Source organism: Rattus rattus, chromosome 3 (genome assembly GCF_011064425.1).
Source record: "Rattus rattus isolate New Zealand chromosome 3, Rrattus_CSIRO_v1, whole genome shotgun sequence".
In the NCBI taxonomy this organism is placed as follows: domain Eukaryota; kingdom Metazoa; phylum Chordata; class Mammalia; order Rodentia; family Muridae; genus Rattus; species Rattus rattus.
The window spans coordinates 147,928,989-147,956,419 of record NC_046156.1 but is presented as its reverse complement, the minus strand read 5'-3'; the positions used below and the strand labels follow the sequence as shown (position 1 = coordinate 147,956,419).

General features: G+C 35.6%; 1 protein-coding gene across 1 annotated transcript in view; it reads right to left on the bottom strand.

The window, feature by feature from the left end:
• Window positions 1-27,431, bottom strand: part of Ralyl (RALY RNA binding protein like) — a 680,590-nt gene that overhangs the window by 23,557 nt on the left and 629,602 nt on the right. The window contains exons 5-6 of the mRNA XM_032898664.1: window positions 20,292-20,339; window positions 9,496-9,659 (exon numbers count right to left, since the gene is read on the bottom strand). Coding sequence (XP_032754555.1) covers window positions 9,496-9,659; window positions 20,292-20,339 — 212 coding nt within the window. The remainder of the gene's footprint in view (window positions 1-9,495; window positions 9,660-20,291; window positions 20,340-27,431) is intronic.

Genomic DNA, 27,431 nt, shown 5'->3' with positions numbered 1-27,431 from the left:
TGCTAGCAGGAAATCTTTGTTTCATATAAAAGTATGAAGATAGCTCTACAGCGAAGGTCTTATTTTGAATATGAGATACGAAAAGTATTCTGGCTCCAAAACACAGCTAAAGATGTCAAAGCCACTACTGGATTCCACACAGAACGATTTCATATCCCATGCTTGTCATGATATAATATGCAGCAGTAGTAATAATAGAATTAGTAAATAATGCTATGGAACATAATTCTCCTAAATATTTTGTATACACAAATAAATTATTCCTTCTGAGAACTACTAAATACATAATTATTATTAGCGATTTAGAGATAGAAAATACAGAAATGCATGTAGGGATTAAAGGAATTATCAAAGGCTACAGGTTCAGCACCCTCTGGGACACGTATTCTGTACCTGGACACTATTTCCTTTTATATTGTCTCCATGAAGGAATGGTGTCTGAATTTATTTTTCCAAAGTCAGTGATTTTATAAACTTAATTTAACATTACTCTAATCAGTTTTCTATAAGTACTTTGGAGAACTGTTTTCAAGGTTTTGATAGTCTCAAAGGCTGAATATGTTCATACTTGACCATAGGTACTGGATAGATGGAAGTGTTTAGTTTTTAAGAATATCTTTGGGTGATGATTATTTCCATCATAATCACATGCTTTTTCAAGAAAAAGCAAACACAGAAAAGTCTGACTATTAAGAAAAGCAGGCAATAACAACTTCTTTTATTTAACTGGGATAACTCTAACTTCCTGTAGATGCTTTGTAGCTTTTATAATAATCTCTCCCTTATTTCATGATTGATGTTCCCTGAAGGCTATTAAGTATAATTTCTCTATCGTAGTAGACATTATAATTTAAATTAATTGAATATATTGACTGGTTGGTTCTTTTTCTCTAGAAGAAAGTTCTCATGTCATTTCATTTATAAGGTGATTATCTTTAATCATAAACCTTTATGCTATGTCTTTGATAGATGGCTAGGTGGCTTGGTCACAGTTTTAGTTTTAGCAGTTTAAAAAGGAACTAAAATACACATAGGAATCTAATTTCATTAAGTTCTTTAAATTTTTTAAATTTAAGTTTTAGCTAATTCACAGAAAAATTATATATATTACCGATATAGGATGGCAGGATTTAACACATGTATGCATTTTGTAAAGTCATTGAAGATAAACACACATATGTGTATATATATATAATATATATATATATTTCACACAGCATTTCATGTATTACACAGATAAAATATACATTTCATAAACTATATATTGTGTGCATATCTATTTGTGTGTACATGAGGTGATTTAACACATGTATGCATTTTGTAAAGTCATCAAAGATAAACACACATATATGTATATATATATTTATACACATATATATATTTCACACATAGCATTTTATGTATTACACACATAAAATATACATGTTTCATAAACTATATATTGTGTGCCTATCTATTTGTGTGTACTGTCTGTAGTCATTCTATTGGGCAAAGGACTTATTAACTATTGAGCTTAAATTATATTTAAATCTACAAAGGTTCAATAATAGCACTTATATCTTGGGTAAACCATCTAATTGGATATAAGTCCCATTCAGTGGGAAGCAATTAATGCCTAGCTAACTACCAAATTGATGGTGAAGATATGGAACTTGGGAAAGAACCTTCTTCTGCCACTTTCCAAATTCATTATTATTTTTAAATGTATTCTAAATACTTATCCTGATACTAATATGTAAGTGTAGCTCTCCCTTCTCATCAAAGAATCTTCTTTTTGCAGCAGATGTAGGTCCTTACAGAAATCCATAATTGTTCAAAATTATGGATTTTGAACAACTGGCTATGAGGTGTACACCCCCAATTAATATGAAACCTCTACACATAAAGCTCAGATAACATTGAAAAAAAGAAAGCAGAAAGATTGTAAGAGCCACTGGATTAGGACATCTGTTGTAATACAGTCTTGTGTATGTCATGTCTGAAAAGTTGCATCCACAATATCTCAACAAAATGGTTGCGTAAGTAAACTGTAAACAATAAGGTCAGTGGATATGCCAATATGGATGGGGATATCTCTCAGAAGTTATCACTCCTAGATGAAGAGCTACCAGTAGTTAATAACTACAAACAGACATATAACCAGGCTTCCTCAAGAATGAACCCTCTAATTTGTTATCCAATACCAAATGGTCAGTCCTACTACATACAAGCAACAGTGAATGGGATCATCAAGTATTTATATGTGTATTGGAATACATACATATAATTCATGGTCTCTTTATTGTTGTTATATACATATATATCTCTAACTTCATATCTGTATACTATCATTTGTATGTATGCTTCCAAGGCTGAAAGTATAGTAGTGGCTCACCAATTGATGTACTCTTCCCTGAGGAAGACTATTTTTTCCTTTCTCAGAATTCCTTAGCTTCTTGTCCTTTTTTGTATGGGGTTGAGACTTTCTGTGTTTGCACACATCCACATTAGCATTTCTATGGTTTCCATATACAGCTCAGGATTAGGCAGTGATGTTTGCTGAGACTTTGTGGGTTTAGTTCTAAGAGACACACTCTCACAACAAACTACCTGATATTCCAGATCCTACACTCTTTCACCCCCCTCTTCCACTGTAGTCCCTGTTGCTATATTGTAAATGCACTAGGATTTGGTACTAAGACTTGCAACACTGTATAATGATCTCAGTTTTTGCAAAGAGAAATTTCCTTAAAATAGCTGAGGACCACATTACATTTAGGGATTCTGATGGTTTAGTAAAGTAGTCTTTGTAGGTCCTGTTATGTTTATAAAAAGATAAAGAGAGAAGGAATATGTTTTGGTGGATGTGTGGTAAGGCATGGAGTAAGAGGGTGCCTTTGTGGGCCCACACTGAGGCATCTCTTCCCTCTTGGGGACCAGCCACACAATGATATGGCTGGAAGAGGGGAAAAAAAAGGCTGGCCATGAGCACACGGAGGGAAGGGAATGGGGAGAGAAGGGACAGGGACAAAGAAGGCATGGGAGCAAAGAGAAAATAAGGAGGGGACAAGCAGCCCCTTATATAGTGTGGGCACAGATGGCTGTTGCCAGGCAACTATGGGGCGGAGCATACCTGGCTGTTGCCTGGTAGCTGTAGGGGCAGAGCTTAGAATACCAACAGGTATAATTAGAACAGTTTATGTAGGGCCTGGGTAGTAGAGTTGAGAAGGCAGTAGAGAGTAGAGACAGAGAAAGACAGAGAGGGTGGAGGGAAGGGGGGAAAGGAGGGAAGGAGGAAATAGATGAGTAGAGACAGGCCATGAACATTTGGAGAGAGAGGGGGGAGAGGAATGGGGAGAAAAGGGGCAAGAGACAAGAGGACAGAGTAGGAGCAAGAAGGCAAGAGCAAGACAGAGAAGAGGGGGGCAAGCAGCCCTTTTTATAATGAGTAAGGCACACCTGGCTTTTGTCTGGTAACTATGGGGCAGAGCTTAGACAAAATGCTAACAGGTTCTCCTCCATGACTGACTGATGACTTTACTAGTTTCAGGGATTAGGCTAGGTTTCAGTACCTTGTAGGCATGATTTCCCTCTTAGTGAGTAGGTATTAAGTAAAATTAGAGAGCACAAAAGTACCTTCGTGGTTCACAGATATCATAGCTTGGTAAGATTGTTGTTCACTTCCTTCTTTTGGAAATTTTCATGGTGTCAGCTGGTACCCTGAATCCTAGTCCTGTGGGAAGAGGTACTCACAGGACTCTAGGCTACTGAATGGAGTATATAGTGTTTTTAGCAATAGGGACTTTACCTTTTAAATATCTGGAGGGCAACCAAGAGCAATCTCTTGGACAACCCTGATAAACAGTTCAAAAGAGGACTTTTCACACCATAAACATAAATAGATAAATAGATAAATAAACAAATGCATAAAATAATAATCACAGTAAAAAGAAACAAACACTAAATTTTTTTAAAAAACTGTTTAAATGGTTGTCAATCTTCAATGTTTCCTTTTGGGAAATTATCACAATAATAGTTTTACTTTATATGACTTTCTCAGCAGAATTCAGACATACTAAAAAATTTAAAATAAGAAATAATGCTATCTGAGTCATTTTACTAATTTCCTCTTCTTCCCAACACATTAAATAAAAATGTCTATTCATAAAATGATAAAATATAAACAGCTCAATAAATATTTGCTCAGGTTATATCAATATTATAACCATAATTTATAACTTTACTCAGAATTTTAATTAGTGATGTAGATTTATAAAACTTGACTATTCCTAGAAAACAGGCTTAATCATACAAGAAAATGGATAGAGATGGAAATAGACACACTGAATAATATAAACAATACCAAAAAACAAATATTGTATGTTTTCTTTCATTTGTTGATATAAGTTTTGAATCAACAGATGCATACATTTCATTTTGAATACTCACATAGGTAAGTTCATTAGACATCAGAGACCAATGAATGAATGAATGAATGAATGAATGAATGAATAAATAAATAAATAAATAAATAAATAAATAAACAAATAAGCTCAATACCAAAAATGGTCTACTCATTCTTTCAGTAATATTGGCTAGTGAGGTTTCACAGTTCCTGAAACCTTGCAGGATATTGGTAATATTCTTGGTTTCACTCTAAAACTTGGTGGTGAGATACAGGACAGATAGAAATCAAGCAGGCACTAATCTGGAAGCTTCATCTCTAGTAGCTACTTTTCTTAGTGGTGGAAGACATTATGCTCTCCATTGGAGAAAAAAAGCTATCTATCTGTGAACCTTGTGAGCTATAATATTTACAGACATGGAAAGACATGTCCACTGGTACAATATATACAAGATCATGGGGGTAAGCACCATTTTCTGATTGGATTTAAGTGCTATTCCAAAAGATGAAACTTAAATCTAGTACCGTTATTAGTTGAAGAGCCTACATTTAGATAGACCACAGACTCTAGGAGAGAAACTAACACTATGATTTTGTAAATGGACAAAATATTAATCTACCATCTAATTATTTATCATTATAATTATAGATTCTTGTCTTTCTCAATCCTCACCAGTGAAAAATATAAATTTTAGGGGTGGTGATTTACCAGAGACATACAACTGGGCAAGGGGAAGACAAAAAGGTTTCACAGTTCTCAGCTCTACATGGTACATATATAACTTCTAAGGTCCAGGTATCATGAAGAAAGAGTTTCAGACTCAGAGGATATTGAAATAGTGTCTCAACCACACATATGAACTCAGATATGTATGCTAGAAACCTGTGAAAATCCAAACCAGAGACTAAATCCTAGAACAGAGAAGATATGTGGAATGAAATCTCACCCCCGAGGAAGAGAGAGACAGACACACAGACAGAGACACAGAAGGAGACATACACAGAGAGATATACAGAGAGAGAGACAGGGGCAGTTCTAAGAGCTCTAAGAGTGTATCCCCTGGTAGGTCAGCCAGGCTCCAGTGAATAACTACTTATCTACAAATATTTAGGCCAGAAAAGTTTTCTTTCTTGGGTACACTGAAAGGTGGTTGGACCTTGACAAAATTGAGGGAAGGGGAAAATATAATCGAAATATTTCTATGGAAATTTTAAAAGAAATATTAAAAATAAAGGAAAATAAGATGAAGAGTTATACAGGCATGTACCTAGCATGGAACTCTGTCACACACACAGAGTCATACATAACACACATAACACTTAAACAGGAGGAATGACAAATATACCCAACATAAGAATGATGAAGGTAGCTGACAACTTACCTGACTACATGCGAAAGTGTTAAGGTTAACTACAGTAATCGACTTTTAATTACTCCCTTAGACCAAACTCAGTTGTATGTTGTCTTAAGAAAACACAAAAAATACAGTAGTTAAGTGTTATGGCTTAAAATACATTTTCCGGAAGGGCATTGAGTGCTAATTCCCCATTCTTTGAAGATAACTTTATTTGGAAGTTGACATTTGCAGAAAACATCAAGAGGAGGTCATTAAAATGAGCTAATCTGGTTAGACTAATGGACTTTGAAGCAGAGAAGAGAGTATAAAGGTATAGGAAAGTACACTACGTTCTGTATCTCAGTCTCAGACATCCCGGGTATATGGCCTTTATATCCATGTTCCTCTAGTCTACCCAGCTTCTGATTGTTAGAACTTTAGGAGATTGATGTAGGAAGCGAAACAGAAAAGATGAAAATGCAACCCAAAGAACAAGGTGGAAAGCTCAAAACAAAGTATCACAAAGTAAAAGTCAAGATTAAAATAGCAAGTACAATACTATACATTATAATATTTATAGGAGTCCAGTTCTGAGAAGTTGAAATACACAAACTCAGACACTTATGTCATAGTCAGACTCCTAGAATATGGCTACAGCCTCTGCTACTGACAACTCCATGACTTTCAACATGTTTTCCAATGTTTCTGCCTTTCCACACCTGTAGAATTGAAGCAGTGTGAATATTCACAAGATATTCAAGAATAATGAATAAACTTATATGCACAGCACCTGAGGTAACAGCTATTATAGATACTAAAATAGAATTATATATTGTTTTCCTCTAAATGTACAGAAACATTAAAAAAATTAGGTGTACGTATGATACATGTGAAAAACTTTACATACTTTCGAATTGTCAGGATTGGGTATAGACATCTGCTGCCAAAAAACAACTTTAGAGAGGACTTGTATGTTTCCATCTGCCATCTACGTTATGCCAAACATGAGCAGAGGAGAAAACATCTGCCTACATGAGAATCCCTGTTCCAGAACTAAAAGAATATTCTTAATAAGAAATTTGAAAGGAGGTTTGTAGGTTCTTATTCTCCATTCTTTCAATACAGCTGTAAAATTTAAAAAGTAAACAAATAAATAAATATCATTTAAACATTAAAAAAGGAGAACAGAACTAACTGAATGATTTTAATATCAAGAGATTGGCATAAAACAACCTTTAGAAGCTTTTGCTCTTCTCAGGCTCCTGCTGGTAAGACTTGACAACTCGGTGGTTGAATTTTATAAGATGGCAACTGTGACACATGGCCAAGCTGTAAGCCAAGCATATTCCTAAATTGGTGCCTAAATATCAGGAGGCGTTATCTTCCAAGGGAATATGGAAAGGGCATGTTTATCTGCACATACTGTGAAACTATAGGGTTTGAGATAATGACTGATTAGTGCTCTGCAGAGTTGTGGATGAGACTCAGTGGTGAACCGCATATTCCAAAGCCAGTGGCCTTTCTGTTGGTACACCATTTTGCCATTGAGCTCTGGACAAAATGTATATGATTTTGATACATCTCTTTTTTTAAAGGAATGTAAAACAGGATAGAAACCCAGAATTCAGTTTGAGCCTCATGTTTCCACAAAAGCCAAATTCAATATTTTCCTTAACTCTTAATGACAATCTAATGACATATTAGAATGTTTAGATATTTACTAGACATCAATTCTCTCTTATTCTGACTCAAAACAAAATTTATACTACCCATTGGCAGAATAGATTTGAAGTAAATGCACAGAGAATCGAGATTGCAAGATGTCTGTGAACTCAGAACACCAAAGTAAAGTTTCTAGAAAGTATTTGTTGCTTCTTCCTGAACTATTTCACAGGCCACTTTCACATACGAACAGAGTAACTTTATAGTGAGTTTTAATATTTCTTATGATATGGTAATAAATATCTTCTATGTCTTGGTGTGACCATCAAAGTCCTGACTTCCGTGCATGACTTCTGTTTATGAGTTTCCTGCCCTGTGATTGCTGTCATGTAGCTGTTCTTTCTGAGCTGATATATTTTCTCCTGGAGAGAGACCCCCTAAGACTCAGGAAGCAAACACAGCCTCCCATGTCTGTGGAAGGTTCTATAGTGTACAAGATGTATACCTGCTCCCTCTACCATCCATGCTTGTACAATCTATTTCTATCCTATCTATCTATCTATCTATCTATCTATCTATCTATCTATCTATCTATCTATCTATCATCTATCTATCTATCTATCTATCTATCGATCTATCTATCTGTCATTTGTCTCTATCTATCAGGATCTATCAATCATCTACCTACCTCTCTACATATATATGTTCATGAATATATGTGTATGTACATGTATGCATGGAGGGATAGATAGGCAGAGAATGAGAGTGACTCTTCTAACTGAGGTGCAAATCATGCTGGAGCTCCAGATGTGAGACTTTCCAAAATCATCACCTATTCAGGTGTGGGCTTTCTAGTGACGTGGTTTCTTATGAGTCATCAGTACTGTTGTAAATAACCCTGCATCCATATACCTGTATCCCCAATAAACTCATTACTTCACTATGATAGACTTGGACAGAATTTCTTCTTTGGTCTTTTATTGGTACTAGATCTGGGGTGAATAAATTTTGTTTGTTTGCTTGTCTCTGCATTTTCATAGAAAACTCCACACAATTGTTCATATTTGTCGCCCATGTCTTTAAAGTTTTGTGATATGGAATAAGGAAACTCCCTTTGAAGATGTCCTAGAGCTGAATTTGTGTTCTTGTCTTCAGCCATGGTCCCCCTCTTGTTTCCAGCTCCAATAGCTTCTTTGTTGTTCCAATGTGACAGGTCCCATTTTTGACTACCATTCCTTGTTCTGCCTGATATGATATACATATGTTTTTGTCCCTCAGCTTCTTCAGGTTCTACTAAAATATCCCTGGGAATAGACAATTGCAGGCTATTATATGAAACACAACTCTTCCAGTTTCATCTATGACATTCTTTCTCATACCATATACTAATAGTATATCAACTTAACTCCTACCTTTTCTGTATTAAAATATACTTTCTAGAAAGACAGAAAATGTGGTACTATTTTCTTTAGCAACCATATTCTAATGAAAATATAGAGGTTTTCTCAGTCAGTCCATATGAAGTTTTCGAATATCCACATTTAGTTAGAAAGCTGGTTATCTCTACATATTACTGACTCATGTGAAAGCCTCTTCGCTACTGGCTAGTTTCATTGTATGCTGGAAGATGTTATGCACACTACTGGAAGAGAAATGCTCATCAATCTATGAGTTTTAATTGTTTTTGAAATACATATTCAGATACAGATCTCATATAATGACATAGGTAATTGGTAAGTTAGTCTTTAAAACATCTATCATATCATTTGTCAATTTTTAATCTTGATTGTCTTAATTCTAAAGCATCTGAAGTACATATTATTCACAAGTTTCTCTGGAAAGAAAGACTATGTACTCTTTTCAAATGAAAGTGTTTCCTTATTAAAAGCAACACATTCTATTTCCAGGTCTGACAAGGCTTATGGCATAGAATAATTTAAAATGATACAATTCTATCAAAATCAGTCCTGGTTTACCACTTTTACTCTCTATCTACTGTATGCAATGTGGTGGAAATCAAGAATAGATAATCATTCATGTTGTTCCACTAGTTTATGCAATGATGGTTATTCCTACTTTATGTACAGGGAAATAAAACGGGGTGTTACTTACACTTAGAGCCTGATGAAGATGACCCACCAACAGAAGATCTGGATCCCCCTTTCATGGAAAAGACACCTTTTCCCCTGCGTGTGGTGGTGACAGCCACTCTGGGACGTTTAAGTGGGATGACAGCTCGAGGAGGCGGAGGTACACGGCCATGGTAATCAAACAGCCTTCACAAACACAAATGGTTGAGAGTTGGTAAGATACCTAAATGTTCTAGGAAACATGGATCATTCAGACACTGCTCTGGCAAGATTTTGTGATGACTATGTTTGCCCTTGTTCAGACAAAGTGTATATCAGTCAATTTATGTTTCAGAAACCAACAGGATGCTTTTCCAAGATGCTAGAATTTGACCTGACTCTGAACTTTTGTAAGATAAGGAGTTTTGCCCTGATAGCAATATAAAATTCCCAATATAAAGTTGATCTTTGTCCTATGATGTATTTTTTAATTTGAACAAACTTATTCTAATATTGAGCATGCACCTTCCTCTTATACATTAGAAATTTATCATATTACCTAAGAGTAGAATGATTACACAGAGTCATAAACAAATCAGCAAATTGAATTATCAGTTTATCTGGAAAAGTAGAGATAAAACCAGCTCAAGAAGACAATGTAAGAACCATATCAGAATGGTTCTTAGGTTGTTTGCAGAAATCAGGGCCCTCTCTGCCTGAGTTTAGGTTTAAATGAAACTGAGCTAGCCTGAAGGTAGAAATGGGTTGACTGAAGTATTAGAGGGAATCGGTAAACAGAACACTTTGTTATTCTATTTTCAAGTATACAAATAAAAATAAAGTCATTTGTAGAGTTAGCTGGTAAAATGTTTTCTACATGAAAAGAAAATGAATTTCCTACTCTGAGTAAAAGAAAAACTGATATTCATCACAGCAATGTATTTTCATCAAACACTAAAGCAATAAAGGCATATGGGTTTTAGCTCACATAAGTAAATATGCCATCCAGAGACTCAAATGAGTCATATTATTCATTCTGTATATTCATACGCACCAATGTTCTATGTGATAGCATATTCGAGAAGCATAACAGCTTAGGGAGAAAATGCTAGGATACATTTAATCTATTTGCTAACAAATATGATATACAATTACATCACCCATTACAAAAGAAAAGGCATTATTGATTTCCATTTATGATTGCTATATATTTTATTTTGACACAATTATATGAATTTTAGTTTTGTAATTCATTTTAAAACAGTCAATAAATAAATCAATATGAAATTCAGAGAATAAAACAATATGAAATCTAGAGAACAGAAACTAGAACTGAAAAGCATAATTAAAAATTTTCTACAAGAAGTTATTTCATAAAAGTTTATCTTGTGTACATACATTTCTGAAAATGTGATAATCTTTTTTGGGAAAATAAAATATGGAATATAATATAAATATAAAATTGTTTTCAATAGTTTGCTTAAAAAATCACAATTACTATGTGATAAGATATATGGACAATAAAATTTAAAAGAGAACGCTTTGATAACAAAGATCATCTTCTACCTGTGTACAAAAGAAAAGAAGTTAAATATAGCAGAGGTCAAGAGGGCATGTATGAATTGGCAAAGTCCAACAGAGCTGAGGACCTGATGGCAGAGAGCAGGGGATGTCAGGATGCTAGGGTTTCCTTCAAAGTCCACAGCTGTATGAGGCACAGAGGGTTATGAAGACAGTACATACCAACAGAGAACTGGAAATGAGAAGGGTCAAGAAAATCTGCCCTCATTTCAATCATAAAACAGAATGTACATTAGTTATTTACAAGATGAAATTACAAAGGTCCCCAAGTCAGTGGACTAAAATACAAGACCCAAGACTATCAAGGGGAGTAAAATATGGCATTTGGCTCACCTTCAGGTCAGAAATTACCATTTGAGGTAAAATGTTTCTGTAGCTTTTCACGGGCATTAAAGAGGTTCATTAAATAAGCAAACCTAATTGCATAAAGAAAATCCCCAGAACACAGTGAGATACATAGAGATGTAAAAACTCTGTGATGGGTGTGCTGAGCCAACGATCTGCCATATTCATTGTTACTGCAATTACAGTGTCCTTTAACCTTTAACAGTGCTTTCTAGGTCACTGAAACCCATGTTGTCATACTCTCCAAGCAGTGATCCGGAACGTTTGTCTTGTGTTGGGTTTCTCTGCTCTCATCTCTCAATGGCAAGTGGGTTTAAAAATGATGTGGGATTTTCTGCCACTCTGATGTGACTGTGGGAAGCACTGGAGTTTAAGAGTTTGAATATCATATATAAAGTACAGAACAAGATGAAAAGAAGGTATAGGCACTTCAAATTTGAATAAAATTCTAATATTTAATAGCAGGGAAGCACTCTTAAATATCATTGAGCACCTCTACATTCATTAGAAATATAGGGAAGGAAGCTGGTCATGACTTTCATGCTTAAAATGTACCATGTCAGGTAGGAAAGTCCAGGAAAGCAGTTTCTCTGGGCTTGAGAGATGGGCTAGAGTTTCTATATGCAAAGGGAAATGTGAGGGGTGAGAAAGAAGGACACAGCGTTTTTGTTTTTATTTTTTTCAGCAGAATTCACTCTACAGAAAATTAATTAATTTATCTTTATAAATAGCATGGGGAGTAAAGACAGATCGTTTAATATTATATGCTGTCTGTGGAAATTACAGTCACATACAATGAACTAGAACCAGATTTTCAAAGGTTGGTTAGAGTCTTTAAATGACTTTTATCATCATTATATTATTTCATTCATACTTACAATTACATTTTTATTATTTTTCTTTAGGTTTCTTTAGTTTTCCCTAATAGTACATATTCAGAAAAAACAAATCATTCTAATATTTGTTGAGTAAATAATGGTTATTATGAAGCCAAGCACATAATCTTCTCTTTCCCAAAGTCAATTTTAAAATGAATACTCAACAAATCTTCCGTCTATTTGTCAATCAAATAAATATAGTTAGAGTTAGTGTAAGTGACCTTACAAGAATTTTGCAAGATTTTTATTCCAGAAACATTTAAAATTTTCAATCAGATGTTTTCTATTTGACTTTTGTTTTCTTTAAATAAAACTAGAGATTCGTGATATTATTTCTTAGCAAAACGTAAAAGCTGGTTAGTCTAATTTTTACACATTTATTTGATGATGTGGTCATAGCTTATCTCTTAGAAGAAAAATATTATTTTTCATCTCTCATCCTCAAAGCAGGTTTGCTATGGATAAAAGCAATTTAGTGTCATATTAATGTAGGCATAGAAAGCAAATGTAATTTTTATTACTATGAGAGTATTTTATTGCTGGAATTTAGCTATAATGGTGTCTGTGGGAAATACATGAGCAAAGCCCTATAACTCTCAGTTTTATACAATGAAACAAACATTGTAATATTCTAAGCTCTCCTTTTACTCATCTATGCACTTTTCAAATAACCAAAACTATAATACATATATAAGCATGCTCAAAGAAGATGTCTGTCTGTATATGAAGAGTTTTTAACCATCCTTAGTGATCAACTTCATGTTTAATTGGCATAATATATTTATTTTCTAGTAGAAGTTCTACTAAATCAATGCCATGTTGCTGACTTTCCTTTTTCTTTTATGTTTTTTTTCTTTTCTTTTCTTTTCTTTTCTTTTCGTTTCTTTTCTTTTCTTATCTTTTCCCTTGCTGTTCACTTTTGCTAATAACTAGGAAGATGTCCAAGTCAAACAAAAGATTGAGGATTGAAGGTGTAATATGTATATAGATTACATTTAACCAAGTAATAAACACTCAATAATTTCAAGAACTTTTTGATAAATATCCATTTAGGTGATAAATGTCCCCTTGAAAATGTTTATTTTCTCTCTTTCCGAATCAAACTTACTGTTGCTATGCAGTTACTGGTAATAAAATTTTTAATATGGAGTGGAAGGTGCTCATCATTTCCTCAAGATGGTTTGGCAATACATGAATAATAAACAACCAAAAGATTGACTATCTTTGACATATTCTGTTTTGTCCCTAAACTCTCCTGTTAGCATGATTGGCAAACTAGAGTCCATATAAACAAGTTAAAATGCTCACATCATTAATAAGAAGATCTACATACAGAAATCCCTAAGCCTCATATGGCCTTGGTAAGGACAGAGTGAAACGGTTCCTGCCCTTGGAACAGGACCCTGGAGTGAGCCTCTGCAAGTGTCGATGGCTACTCTGGGCTGGGCGTAAGGTTTGCGTGTGTAATAATGTACATATATTCTGGAACAAGTGCTAGCAGTGGAGGAACCTTCCTTTCAAGAAGTGTACGCCATGATGGTTAGAAATAGGAAGCATCCAGGAGCTGGCTATGTGTCAAGAAAATGATGAACACGGAGTTCTTCAGAACAGCCCTTAAGGCTAGGAGAAAGAGTTCTACATACATGAGTTCAAAAATGAAGCCCTGGGTCCTGCTAAGACTGAACCCCCAGTGAACTAGACTGTGGGGAGGGCGGCAATGGGGGAGGGTTGGGAGGAACACCCATAAGGAAGGGAAGGGGGAAGGGGGATGTTTGCCCGGAAACCGGGAAAGGGAATAACACTCGAAATGTATATAAGAAATACTCAAGTTAATAATAATAATAATAAAATATATATATATATATAATTTCTCAACTCTGCAAATATATGGATGCAGTATGAGTTATATGAGGGTCTTTGTGAATCTAAAGAGACAAAACAGCTGTACTGTGAGCCAATATTTTAGAAAATTACTAGGAAGGAATTAAAGAGATTTAGGGAGTGATAATCCCAGGAGATCCCACCTAGCGTTTTGTTTAGGCTTACAAAGGGAGATAGATTTCTCACTTCAGGTTCAACTTAGTACACTTTAAGTTTAGACTCAAGAGTTGTGGAAATTATAATTTCAGGGTAGGTCCCACCCACCTAGTTTATCCTCTGTGGTTAACAAAAGTAGATCTTTGAATTCTTTTGCAGTGTTAAAAAAATATGCTTATAGTCTTTTAAGAATTAAGGGGCTGGGATTATAAAATGCTGATTCATAGGATAATCCAAAGGGAATCTGGAATACATAGCTGAATTGTTATGTAAATAAAAAACTGGGCTTTTGGTCTGCATGAGATGAGCTAGCAGAAAGCGATAATAGTTCTTTAGAATTTTCTCTAGAAAGACCTGAGCTGTCTGGTGATCTCTGGAGAGCAAAAAATGTTCTTCAGTTTTTTTTTCCTAACAGAATTTCTGACTTAGTTGGAAGATCCAATAGTTATTTTATAGCACCTTTTCTGACTTTGTTCTGAAACCCATGAGCTATCCAGGTAACTTTTACAATTTTCACTAGCAGAGAGAGCTGTCTCAACCACAGAGATTTTAGAATAGCAAGAAAATCTGTCTAGAGCTAACAGAACACACACACACACACACACACACACACACACACGGAGACACACAAAAACAGAGAGAGATAGAGAGAGACAGAGAGACAGAGAGAGACAGAGACAGAGACAGAGAAAGACAGAGAGAGGTTTGGAAAGTCATCTCAGCAGATGACTAGGCTGCCGGCTTGGGCCCATCATTTGACCATTCTAGCAATTGATAATTTAAATTTGTACCTGAGACAGACATTATTTCTTATTAACACATGTTCTAGTATAATGAATATGTGTAGTATTCTATGATTAATGATCAGAAATTACTTAACCATGACTATTTTCATGCTAAAACTGTAGTAACTTTTCTTTAGTTCATTAATACAAGGTCAGAATGTTCCAACATTGAACATTGCCCATTTTGAGCCACTATAATAGTATGGATGATCCTGTATCATGAAACATCCATGACATTTCTTATTCTCTAACTGAACTTTATTCTTCACTGGCATTTATAAAGTACTTGGTGCTTTTTCCGGTGGCACTAAAGTTGTGTTGGATTAAACTGCCGATTGCTTGGAAATCGAAGACAGTATCTGGGAGTACTAAGTATACTTGAAGCAAATCTCTTTTTGCTTTATTGGGAAGTGTATTGATGTCTGTCATTGGCTTTCCTAATATGCAGTTGCCTACCTTCAGTTATACCACTTTTTGGAAAGAAAATCCCACTGAACGCTAAAACATAATTACTGGACATTGCTTCTATAATGTAATACTCAGGATAATTAAAAGACAAAACAGCATAAGGAAATGAATCAGTGAATTACATTCAGATCCCTAAACATGCAGCAATAGGATGGGAATATGAACATCACAGTGTTACTTATGAAGCTATTGCTTCTGGAGACCTTCCTTCAGGTACAGGTAGGGTTGGGATGCCCAAGACCATGTGTCTGCACAGTCCAGATATCCGGTTTAGTCAGTACTTTAGAATGAGAACAGAAGATGTAAATGGACATATTAGGCTGCTCATTATTATGATTACTACAGCTTTGTTATTTTACCCTGGCAATCACAATTTATCCCAATAGCAGAATCTAGATGGAAGGACATGCATAACTTGCTTCTTCGCACTCTCTCCAAGATATCCATACCAGTGTGCCCCCTCCTCAGAGGTCTGAGTTCAAGTTCCATAGAGGAACAGGGCACTACCTGAAGCTCTACTCATAATTTCAACTCAGCAAGTCCCAGTTTCTACAATGAATTTTAATATCAGCAAGTCCCCTATTTCTTGCAGTCACTAATTACATCATGCTTTTGGTTTGTCCTTTCAAATTATCAATTCTTACTTAGCAAGGTATTTTTTTTTCTTTATTAACTTGAGTATTTCTTATTTACATTTCGAATGTTATTCCCTTTCCCGGTTTCCGGGCCAACATCCCCCTAATTCCTCCTCCTCTCCTTCTATATGGGTGTTCCCCTTCCCATCCTCCCCCCATTACCGCCCTCCCCCCAGCAATCACGTTCACTGGGGGTTCAGTCTTGGCAGGACCAAGGGCTTCCCCTTCCACTGGTGCTCTTACTAGGCTATTCATTGCTACCTATGAGGTTGGAACTCAGGGTCAGTCCATGTATAGTCTTTGGGTAGTGGCTTAGTCCCTGGAAGCTGTGGTTTGTTGGCGTTGTTGTTCATATGGGGTCTCAAGCCCCTTCAAGCTCTTCCAGTCCTTTCTCTGATTCCTTCAAAGGGAGTCCCGTTCTCAGTTCAGTGGTTTAGCAAGATATTTTTAATGCAATTATCTCTGCTAAACCTAACTGGTATCATTTCTTGTTTTGTTCCCCCCTTAAACAAAGCATCATGGACTTAGGAAATAAACACAATGTTCACTATCTCTCTGCAGGAGTGTGAGCTATAACCGAAATGCCACTCAAAGGCATGACAATGGTCTATTATGAAAGACATGTTGAGTGACTATCTTATGATACAGAAATGTAGACATTGCTGCATAAAAATCAGTATAATACACACCATCATTGTTAATATTGTTAATTAACACTAATATTTGGCATTGAATCAGTACTACAAACATAACCAGGACTATTTCTAGTTATTACATAACTCTATGAGTTAAAAAATAATCATGCAGCAAACAGCATGTTTTGCAGTATTAAACAACATAGCCCAGTTTGCAGTATTGTACAAGGTATTTTTAAAAAGCTCCACATAAAAACAAGCTGAGTGTATCTTAGGCAGAATAACTGTGTTTAACTGCTGTCATGCATCCAGGTCCATTTATCTTGTCCAGTCTTTCTTGGTTAATTTCCCTTTGTAGGAGTCTATATTTATAGGGAACTAAGCCTCTTGTTTCAGATGCTTACGTCTTCCTTAGCCAAGTGTTTTAAAAAAAGAAAGAGAAACTAATGAGAGCACACACTGTTCAGATAATCTGTTAGTAACATAATCATAATGATCTATTGCACACATGGAAGTCAAACAGATTGCATGTAAGACAAATAAGGAACATTGAAAATTGGCTGTAATTAGCCTTTTTTTGTATAGCAGAGGGTCCTCAGAGAGCTTTAGACTCTATAATACTTTGCCTGTTTAAGATCCTTGGTCTTTCCAATGTAAGGTCTATTTTTCAGCTTTTGGTTTAAATACCTATTTTTATAAACAAAACAGAATATATCCTTTATTAATTCATTAGGTCTATTTTTCAGCTTTTGGTTTAAATAAGTATTTTTGTAAACAAACAGAATATATCCTTCATTAACTAGTTAAGCAAACTAGTTACATTTTCAGTTTGTGTCTGTGTGTTTGTGAATGCACCCATATCAGAGGACAGCTTGTTTAGTCAGTTCTCTCCTTCCTTTCTGTGGATCCTGGTGATTAAACAGATACTGCCCAGTTTGCAGAGAAGCCACATTTACCTACTAAGCCAGCATATGAAGCCCTGTATCCTGTCTTATCTTTTAAATTGAGACAATTGCATATTTGATTTCCGAAAGTAAGATTTAGTATCAAAACTTGTGTTTCCTACCTTATAGAACAAAATTTATTTAAATGAAAATTTGTTAATTCTACAATAAGTGCCTAACACAATGTCACTTTGATATGTTATTAGGTAAAATATATTAATTGAAAATTTATCTGGAGTAATTAAAACAATGTTTTGCAACCTCAAAAGTTTCCAGTAGAAAATGATTTTGAAACTACCAGAAGTTAAGGTTTTCAAAAAATTGTGAAGACTAACTGCAGGTCATCTCTTCTTAGTATGATATGAAATTATTTTTAAGGCTGCGAGATGTTAGCATTGCTTTCAGAGCAATTATTATAAGCTACTAAACTTTTGAATAAAATCTAATGTGTTGTTTAAATTATAAAACAGTTGGAGGGAGACTTTTCTTTAAGACTACCTTTTATTTTCAGGAGGCTTTATCCAGCTCTGTGAAGTGTGTCCTTTTATCTGGTTCTCTATACAGGCTTTGGGGTACATTAACCCCACATTCAAGTAGGAGCTATTCCTTCCCTGTGCATAGCCATGCAGTCTGTTGTTGGATTAGAATGCACAATCAAGCTATCAGTATACCTCTGACTGTAATGAACAAAAGTTTCCTATGTCTTAAATGAGGTTAACTATTAACTAACTGCACAACGTAAGTATCTATTATTAGCCAATGAAATGTTAACATCATTGTAGTTCTCTGCAGCAAAGTGAGGCAAGTATGATTGGACCTCACATTGCAGAGGGAACTGTATCAATATAATTAAGTATGGGAGGGAGCCTGCTGGGCCTGAGAGGGTGCAGCAAACTCAATTCAACCTGGGTATAGTATTCGCACTGCGCTCTAAGGCATGAAGTTAAGGGAAGGAGGTAGTCAAATGTCTGAAGAGATGAAGCAGCACACAAAAAGGACCCAATGGCTTTCTTGTAGAACTGAAATATTATTCAGAAGTGAGTAGGAAACTGTCAAAGGATTACTGGGACCCTTTGTCCATTATGACCTGTTGAAAATCTTTCTCTGTATTTTTATGTAATTCCTTGCACTCCCTTGTTTTAACACTACCTATAATTAAAGTTTGTAGAAAATATTTACCTTATTTATGTATCCATGCATTTGTTTAATACCAATTGTCACCTATAGCTGATTTCAGTTCTTGTGAGTTAACTACTTAAACAATGTGGGTAAAACAGTTTCCTAAAAATACAAATTATATTTCTGATAGCAATACCTGTAAGCTGACATTAACACCCCAAAGCACAGATTATATTATCAAAATGAGTAGGTAATCCCATCACATCTCTCACAGCCTGAAGAAGACAGTAACTGCTAACTAGACTCTTTACACAGAGGTCTCAATCAGGTCACTGCAATGTGTCCTTTGTTTGTGGCATTTAACATTTAACACAAGTAGCATTTAACAAAGACAAATAATTAAAAAAGAGTTGTTGACAGCAATATCTTTAGAATCATAACATTGAAAGTAAATTTGAACAAAAGGGCAATGAGCATATTAAAGAGACAGCTGTGTAAAGTTGTGTTAGCATGCCCGTTGAAAGAATCTAGAGCTGGACCCAGTAAAATGAATGAAACAGTTATTACTGCTATCTATAAGGAAAATGTATCTGAAGTGAGGAAAGGAATAAAGCTCTGGAGAGAAAGTGATGCTATCCCAGGACTACATATTGAAAGAACTTGAAGAGAGACAGTATATAACTACAAGGCCCTAAGGCTGATAAATACTTATAAAGGACCATGGAAACTTGCAGAGCACAAGACAGATGCTTGCTCCAGATCCCATGTCACCTCTTGAAAGGACACAAGTCGGTACTTTGTGTTTCAGTTTTGATAAATTGCATATAAAGACATTAAACAAATTCTCAATAATGTTGTTTTGAAGCAAAGCATGATCAATAATTATCATTCGTCCCTCGACTTTTAGTGCAGAGACTCAGAACGAATTGTACAGTTCTGCTAAGCTGTTGTTTCTAATCAATTCTATGTATCACGAAGAAACAAATTTTAGGTATTGTGGCCTTCCTTCCTTCCATCCTTCCATCCTTCCTTCCCTCCCTCCCTTCCTTCCTTCCTTTCTTTTTTATTTCTTTCTTTTGGAGTCATAAGAACTCTCAGTTTTGAAAATTCTGAGTCAACAATTGGCCTTGAAAACAACTAAATAATTAAAATGTTATTTTAATATTATCAAGAAAAGCTTAGGCTTTGTTAACTCTACTTTTCAATTGCAAATCCAAGATCTACTTCATGTGACTATATATAACAAAACTAACAAAATATATCTATGTGACAGTTGTAGAAACTCGGATTTTAAATTTGTAGTCATAGCATATTATTGCAAGCCTTTAAATTAACTAAAGCTTTAATAAATGAAATGCATAAAAGAGAAAATAATACAGATTCCAGAAAACAAGGTTGAAAAATTCACATACCGGTTGTAGAAATCATCTCTATAGTAATCGTAGTCAAATACATAACCACTAAGGAATGAAAAAAAATAGTTAGTGTGGGTTTGTGTCATGCTCATCTTAATATTAATGTTTGATTTTCAACAAGAAATCAATTTTACTTCATACCAACATATTTTAATGTTTTAATTTATAAAGAACATTCTAAAATAATGATTAATTTCATATACTATATCAGACTATCATTACAGATTGGCAGTTTAGAGTATGTAAATGGAACCAACGCATGCATTTCAGTCATAAAGTCATAATGGCCAAGTCACTGAAGAATATACAATGAAAGCTGCCTACACCAATTTGGATAATGTTTTTCTGTGAGGCACTTTAGAGGCATTTTACTTTTAGTCATCAAAACTATTCTGATGTGTAATGTAACTAATGTATAAAAGACTCATGTAGTTGGCTGAATTTTTATCACTACTAAGTTGCAGGTGGATGATTTGAGACTAAGACTGAATCCACATCTCTAGCCACTTTTACCCTTTTTAATATTCCCAACCATAATACACCTTAATTCTATAGTTTGTGAAATATTTTTAATGTAAAGCAGTATTTTTATTGGGTTTGTTAATTTAAATTTTTATTGTGCTAAAACACACAGATCATGTAAATTATCATTTTAGTAATTTTACTATAATTGGAATGTGCCATTCAGCATATAATTTTAATCATGTCATGTATAGAGTTCAGTAGCATTATGTGGTTTCATAACATTGTGTAAAGGACTTCACTACATATCCCATGAGCTTCCTTATAGCACCAGATAGATGCCATTTCCCACTTCCTTCTGTCATAATCACCTCTATTCCAGCTTCTATCTATAAAGCTGATGATTTTAGGTATCTTGCAAATTGTGAATCACAGATGGGTGTCATATAATTACATAAATATAGCTTTCCTTTTTGTTTGATTTATTTCTCCTATCATACTTTATAACTTATCTAATCTATTATGGTCTAGATATCAGAATTACATTCTTATCTAAGTCTGAGCTTTACATATTCATACTATTTCTGTTTCTTTATTTGTTTACTGGTAAAGATTTGAGTTATTTTTTATAATTTTGGTAAATAATTTTGCAATAATTTACCAAATTTTTAATTTGGTAAATAACTTTATGGTAAATAATGGTGCTTTTATATCTTGTGTAGATTATCACTATATTTGCTTTCATTGGGTATATTCATAAAAGGCAAATTCCTGAGTCAAATCATAATTCAATGTGTAAATTTTGTCAGAGCTTCTTTATGACTGAGAGGTAATTTTACATTTCCAAATCAATGTTACAGTCATTTAGTTTGTAACTACTCTCAAACCAGGAAAACTGACAACTTTACTAAAGTAGTATTATCGTTCTAGGTTTTAAGAAAAAAGTGTATGTATGCCTCCCCAGACTTCCTGTATATAGAAAGGAAAGCTCAATGTGGCATATCCAGTCTATGAGAATCAGATCTATCTTCAGTGCTGCATAATGCAACACAGGGGGTGAGAGTTGAAGGTCTGGTAAGTTAAAGTACACCTCTTCATAGAAATATCTGATTAGATGACTTCATACTCCTGATTTTTGGTTACAGAAATGCCATATCTATCTCAGCAAGCACAGAACAACAATGCAATTATTTGCCTAAAGAGTAAAAAGCAAAGTAAAACAAAACAAACAAAGCTACACATTAGTTTGTAAGTACATATTATTGAAGTAGAGTGATAAATGTTGTAGTTTATATTGCTTGCATAGACATGACTATGTTGTGCTGAGGGATTTTCAAGACAACCTATTGACTAATACCAAGTTCTGAGGCATTAATAGTGGGAAATTCCTAATGAAACAATACATAATGTTCTTCCATTGGATAACAAGTGTTCATGGTTAATGAGGAAGGTTGGGACACTTGCCTGAATTTTAATTGTAAAGTCTTAAATTAGACTGCAAAATGTAAAACTAGTCTACTTGCAGTTATAAACTTCAAATGGAAAAACAAAAAACACAGATAGGAGAAACAATCTTGTACAATAAAAGAACTTCTGGAATTATCACCAATCCCTGATTTCAAGCTATACAGAATTATAGTAACAAAACTGCATGGTATGGTGTAAAAACAGACAGGTTGATGAATATGAATGGAATCCAATCAAAGACCTGGTAATAAATCCACAAATCTATGAACACTTGTTTTTTTGACAAATAAGCCATATCCATACAATGAAAAAAGAAAACATCTTGAACAAATGAAGTGGTAATGATCTAACTTGATGTTTGCATGTAGAAGAATGCAAATAGATCCAGATTTATCAACTTGCAAAAAAAATCAGGTGCAAGAGGATCAAAGACCTCAACATTGAAGCCAGAAACACTATCTAATAGAAGAGAGAGTGGGGAATAGCTTTGAATCCACTGGTACAGGAGACAACTTCCTGAACAGAATACCAACAGCTCAGGCTCTAAGATCAACAGCTAATAAATGGGACTTCATAAAACTAAAAAGTTTCTGTAAGGTAAAGGATATTGTCAATAGGATAAAGCAGCAGCCTACAGATTGAGCTATGAACTCATCAACCCTACATCTTATAGAGGGGTAATGTCCAAAATATATAAAGAACCCTAAAATTAGATACCAACGACCCAAACAGAAACAGAAAATTCTCAACAGAGGAATCTCTAATGACTAAGAAGAACTTAAAGAAATGTTCAAAATCCTTAGTTATCAGAGAGATACAAATCAAAATGATTCTGATATTCCATCTTTCACCTATCAATATGACTCAGATCAAAAACTCAAGTGTCAGCACATGCTGGCAAGGATGTGGAGAAAGGGGAACATTCCTCCATTGTTGGTGGGAGTTCTAACTTTTAGAAACACTTTGGAAATCAATTTGAAATTGAAATTTGAAATTTCAGAAGATTGGGAGTAGTTCTCCCTCAAGATCCACTTATCTCACTCAGATTCATACCACAAGGACAAGTTCATACCACAAGGACACTTGCTCAACTATGATCATAGCAGCTTTATTTGTAACAGCCAGAAATTGGAAACAACATGGATCATTCTCAACTTAGAATGGATAAAGAAGATATGCCTTTACCATCAGCTACTACAAACAAGGACATCATGAAATTTGCAGGCAAGTGGATAGAACTAAGCAATATCAACCTGGGTGAGGTAATCCAGACCCCAAAAGACAGATATCAAAAGACTGGTAGTGGATATTAGCCTTAAAGTACAGGATTACCATGCTATAATTCACAGACCCCCCCCTCCCCTGCTGCCGCCAAATGTAAGCAACAAGGAACATCCAAAGGAGAATGCTTGAATTACGCTTACAACAGAAAATAAAATAGACATCAAAAGTGGATGAAGAGAGGGAACTGGGTGGGAGTAGTGGTGGGGAACCAATGTGGAGAGAGGGGGTTGTGAGAAGGCTGGCAGTGAGAAGAGAAACTGTTGGTAGGCATCTCTGGGACAAGCTGGAGAAGTAGGACAGGGGAGCTCCCAGTAGTCTGTGGGGTGACACTAGCTGACACTTCTAGTAGTGTAAGATATAGAGTCTGAAATGGCTACTTCCTGTAGTTAGGCAGTACTTCCTGTGGAGGAAGGGGAGACAGAGCCCATGCCCTAAAGCTTCAACCCTAAATATCTCCTCTATAAAAGGATAAAGATGGAACAGAGATTGCGGGAATGGCCAACCAATGAATGGCCCACCTTCAAACACATCCCATGGGAGAGAGCCAAGCCCTGACACTTAACGATAATATTATGCTATGTTTGCAGGGAGTTTAGCATAAATGTCTTCTAAGAGGCTTCAGCCAGCAGCTGTTGTAAATAGAGGCAGAGACCCACACCAAAAAACAGGCAGAGCTTGGAGAGTCTTAAGGAAGCATGAGAGGAAAGACTGAGGGAACAGGAGAGGTCGAGGATACCATAAGAACACCTACAAAGTCTTACATCCATGAGGCTCACAAAGACTGAATCACCAACCAAAGAGCATGCATGCATGCATGGGCTGAAGCTAGGACCCCCAACACATATATGTAGTGGACTGATGTAATGCTGCTTGTATTCTAATGCAAAATACTGGTTCCTCAAGATGTGGTTGCCTCCTGTACTCAAGTGATGCCATGTGAACCTTCCCCCAAGTTATCCTTGATTGGTAAATAAAGAAACTGACAGCCAATAACTGGGCAGAAGGCACATAGGCAAGGTCTGGAGTTCCTAGGCTGGGGTTTGGGAAGCCATGAGGAGAGTAAGAAAGAGGAGAAGACAATATTGGGCAGTAGTGTTAAAATCATAGCCCTGAGGCCTGGACTATTGTGTTAAGAATAGCCCAGATGGGGGTGTTGGGGATTTAGATCAGTGGTAGAGCGCTTGCCTAGCAAGCACAAGGCCCTGGGTTCCGTCCCCAGCTCTGGGAAAAAAAATCTCTTAAGAATAGCCCAGATGGAACATAATAAGTAATAACTTGGGCTTATCAATAGGAAAGTAGATTTTTATAGAATAGAATATCATAGGTGGTAGATATCTGCTCAGCACTAGTGCTGAATAAGGCTTATTATAAAGGTTGTATGTATCTATTATTTGTGAATTGAATTATTATAGGTGGGGTGGAAGACCTGGATTGAATTAAATGTATCCCACAATGCCTATGTAACAGATGTGGAGATTGGTCCTCATGCACATCCCCTAACAATTGAAGTGGGGCTTTCTCTGACTCTGTTGCGTGCCTTTGGATCCCTTTTCCTTATTTGGGCTATCTTTGGTGTCCTCAGTGGAAGAGGATGCCTTTAGTTCTTCTGTGACTTGCTGTGCTGTTGTTGTAAAAATATAAAAAATAAAAAAAGTATCTTTTGATCCCACTAGGTCTGGCACCACAGTGCCCCAAGATATCTGCTAGATATCTTAAGTCTCAGTTAGCAAAGCACCTCACCTGCTTTGCTCCATCCCATATCACACTAATGAAGGCCTCTCTCTGAGCCTGGCAGCAATCTCTCTACCTATATAGTTCCCAAGGCAGGTTTCCATGCCAGAAACACACATCTCAACTCCATGGCAACCCAGACTAGCCACTGCACACATTCTCACCCTTAAATCTACACACGAAAGAACACACAACACAATTACCTTTGATCCAATTGATAAGATATAGTTGCCCACCTAAACATAAAAAGCCCTGTACACATCCATCCCTTAAAAACATTTATAACAACCTATAGAGGTACAGCGTGGAATCTTCACGTCAGCTGCCATATTGTCTCCACCAACTCTCTCCCTGTCCCTCCTGTCTCTTCCTCCTTTCTGTTCCAGTCTCCTCCTCTTCCTTCAAACTTTTCTCCAGCCCATCCTTTCTTCTCGTCCAATGACAGGCCTCCTTCTATCTTGTACCTGCCTCACCTGTGACATCATCCCACACTGTGCCAGGGTGATTTTGTGCCCTTGCTGGGTTTCCACTTTTCTGAGAAGGGGAGGGATAAGTGATATGTGAATGTTGTAGTAGGAGAAGAAGACAAAGACAGAGGGTTGGCTGTGATATAAAGTTAATAAATAAATAAAATAATAAAAAATTAGACTACATGCTCAGTTATTGTGGGTGTCTGTGTTTGATGAGTTTTAAGACTATGTAAGTAGAAGCCAATTATATATGCAATAGACTTGTATTTAGATAACAACAATGAGATTTTCACAATAAAATAAGATATATAAGCCAAACCAAGCATATCATTTTAAGAAGTTTGCATTGAGTGTGTTTGTAAGTCAATGACCTGGAGAGGGAAATATTCTAATTTAAATTGATATTTTTGTACTTTTATGCACACAGTCTCTTTTAGTCTTCACTATGCATAAAAGATGCAGTGAGATTCTTTAGAATTTGATAAATAACATGCCATCAGGAATTGAATGAGACACTTGGGCACTGAATTCTGATCTGGTTGTATCAAAATTACCTCAGCTTCCTCTTGGCTTTAGAAAACTTCAGCCAGTTTCCTCTGGACTCCAGATCCCTGACCCTTGGTTTTCATGGAGGTTTTAAGCTTGAGAACTTCATCGGTCAATCTGCCTCACTCCTCTGAGTTGAAAAGCAAAACTCTCCCACTTTACACCTGAGGAACAGTTTTCTTAAGAAAATGCGAGACTTCCATGGGAAGACTTTGAAATAAAATTATCAATTAAGACATCTCCTAAATGAAGCTACTCTTTGTCCTTATCATCCACATTCCATACCCTCTGTCAGTCAAAACTAACATGCTATATTGTTATGGGATTAACTTTTTTAGATTCCACAAGTAGCAGGAGAAATAAGCTGGCAAGCTTCTCTAGCAAGGCTTCTTATTTTTGTTTTCTCCTTACAACCCTTTTTAATTCTGAGAATTTTATATGGCTTGGGAATATGGGTACATGAAATTGATTTATACATGAAATATGTGATAGCAAATCACAAAAATATTTTAAATCAATTCTTTAATGTGCATCTTATTTTACTGTTTATTAAATTTAGTTTGTGTGCCAATAAGATAAATGTTCACATTTGCATTGGCACAAGAATCCAAATCCTGTTGATATTGTTCTAATGAGGATGCAAACCCCTTCAGCTCCTTCAGTCCTTCCTCTAGCTCTTCCATTGGGGTCCCTGGGCTCAGGTGGATGTTGGCTGTGAGTATCTGCAACTCTTTGGTCAGATGCTGGTAGAACAATATCAACTAACTGGACCACCCAGAGCTCTTAGGGACTAAACCACCAACCAAATAGTATACATGAAGGGAGCAAGGACTCCAGATACTTAAGTAGCAGAGTATGGCTTTATCTGACATCAATGGGAGAGGAGGAAGGTTTGATGCCCAGTGGAGGGAGATACTAGAACAATGTGGCATGGGTGGGTGAGCTGGAGAGAGCACACTCCTAGAGGAAAAGGGTAGTGGGGAGAAGAGGATGGGATGTGGAAGTTGTGGAGGAGTAACCTGGATATCATTAAAAATGTAAATGAATAAAATGATCGTTAATAATAATAATAATAATAATAATAATAATAATAATAAAAGAAACCAAATCCTGGATTACTATTTCTAGGTGATTAACATTTTAATACATACTAATTGTTGTCAAAATACAGATTCAT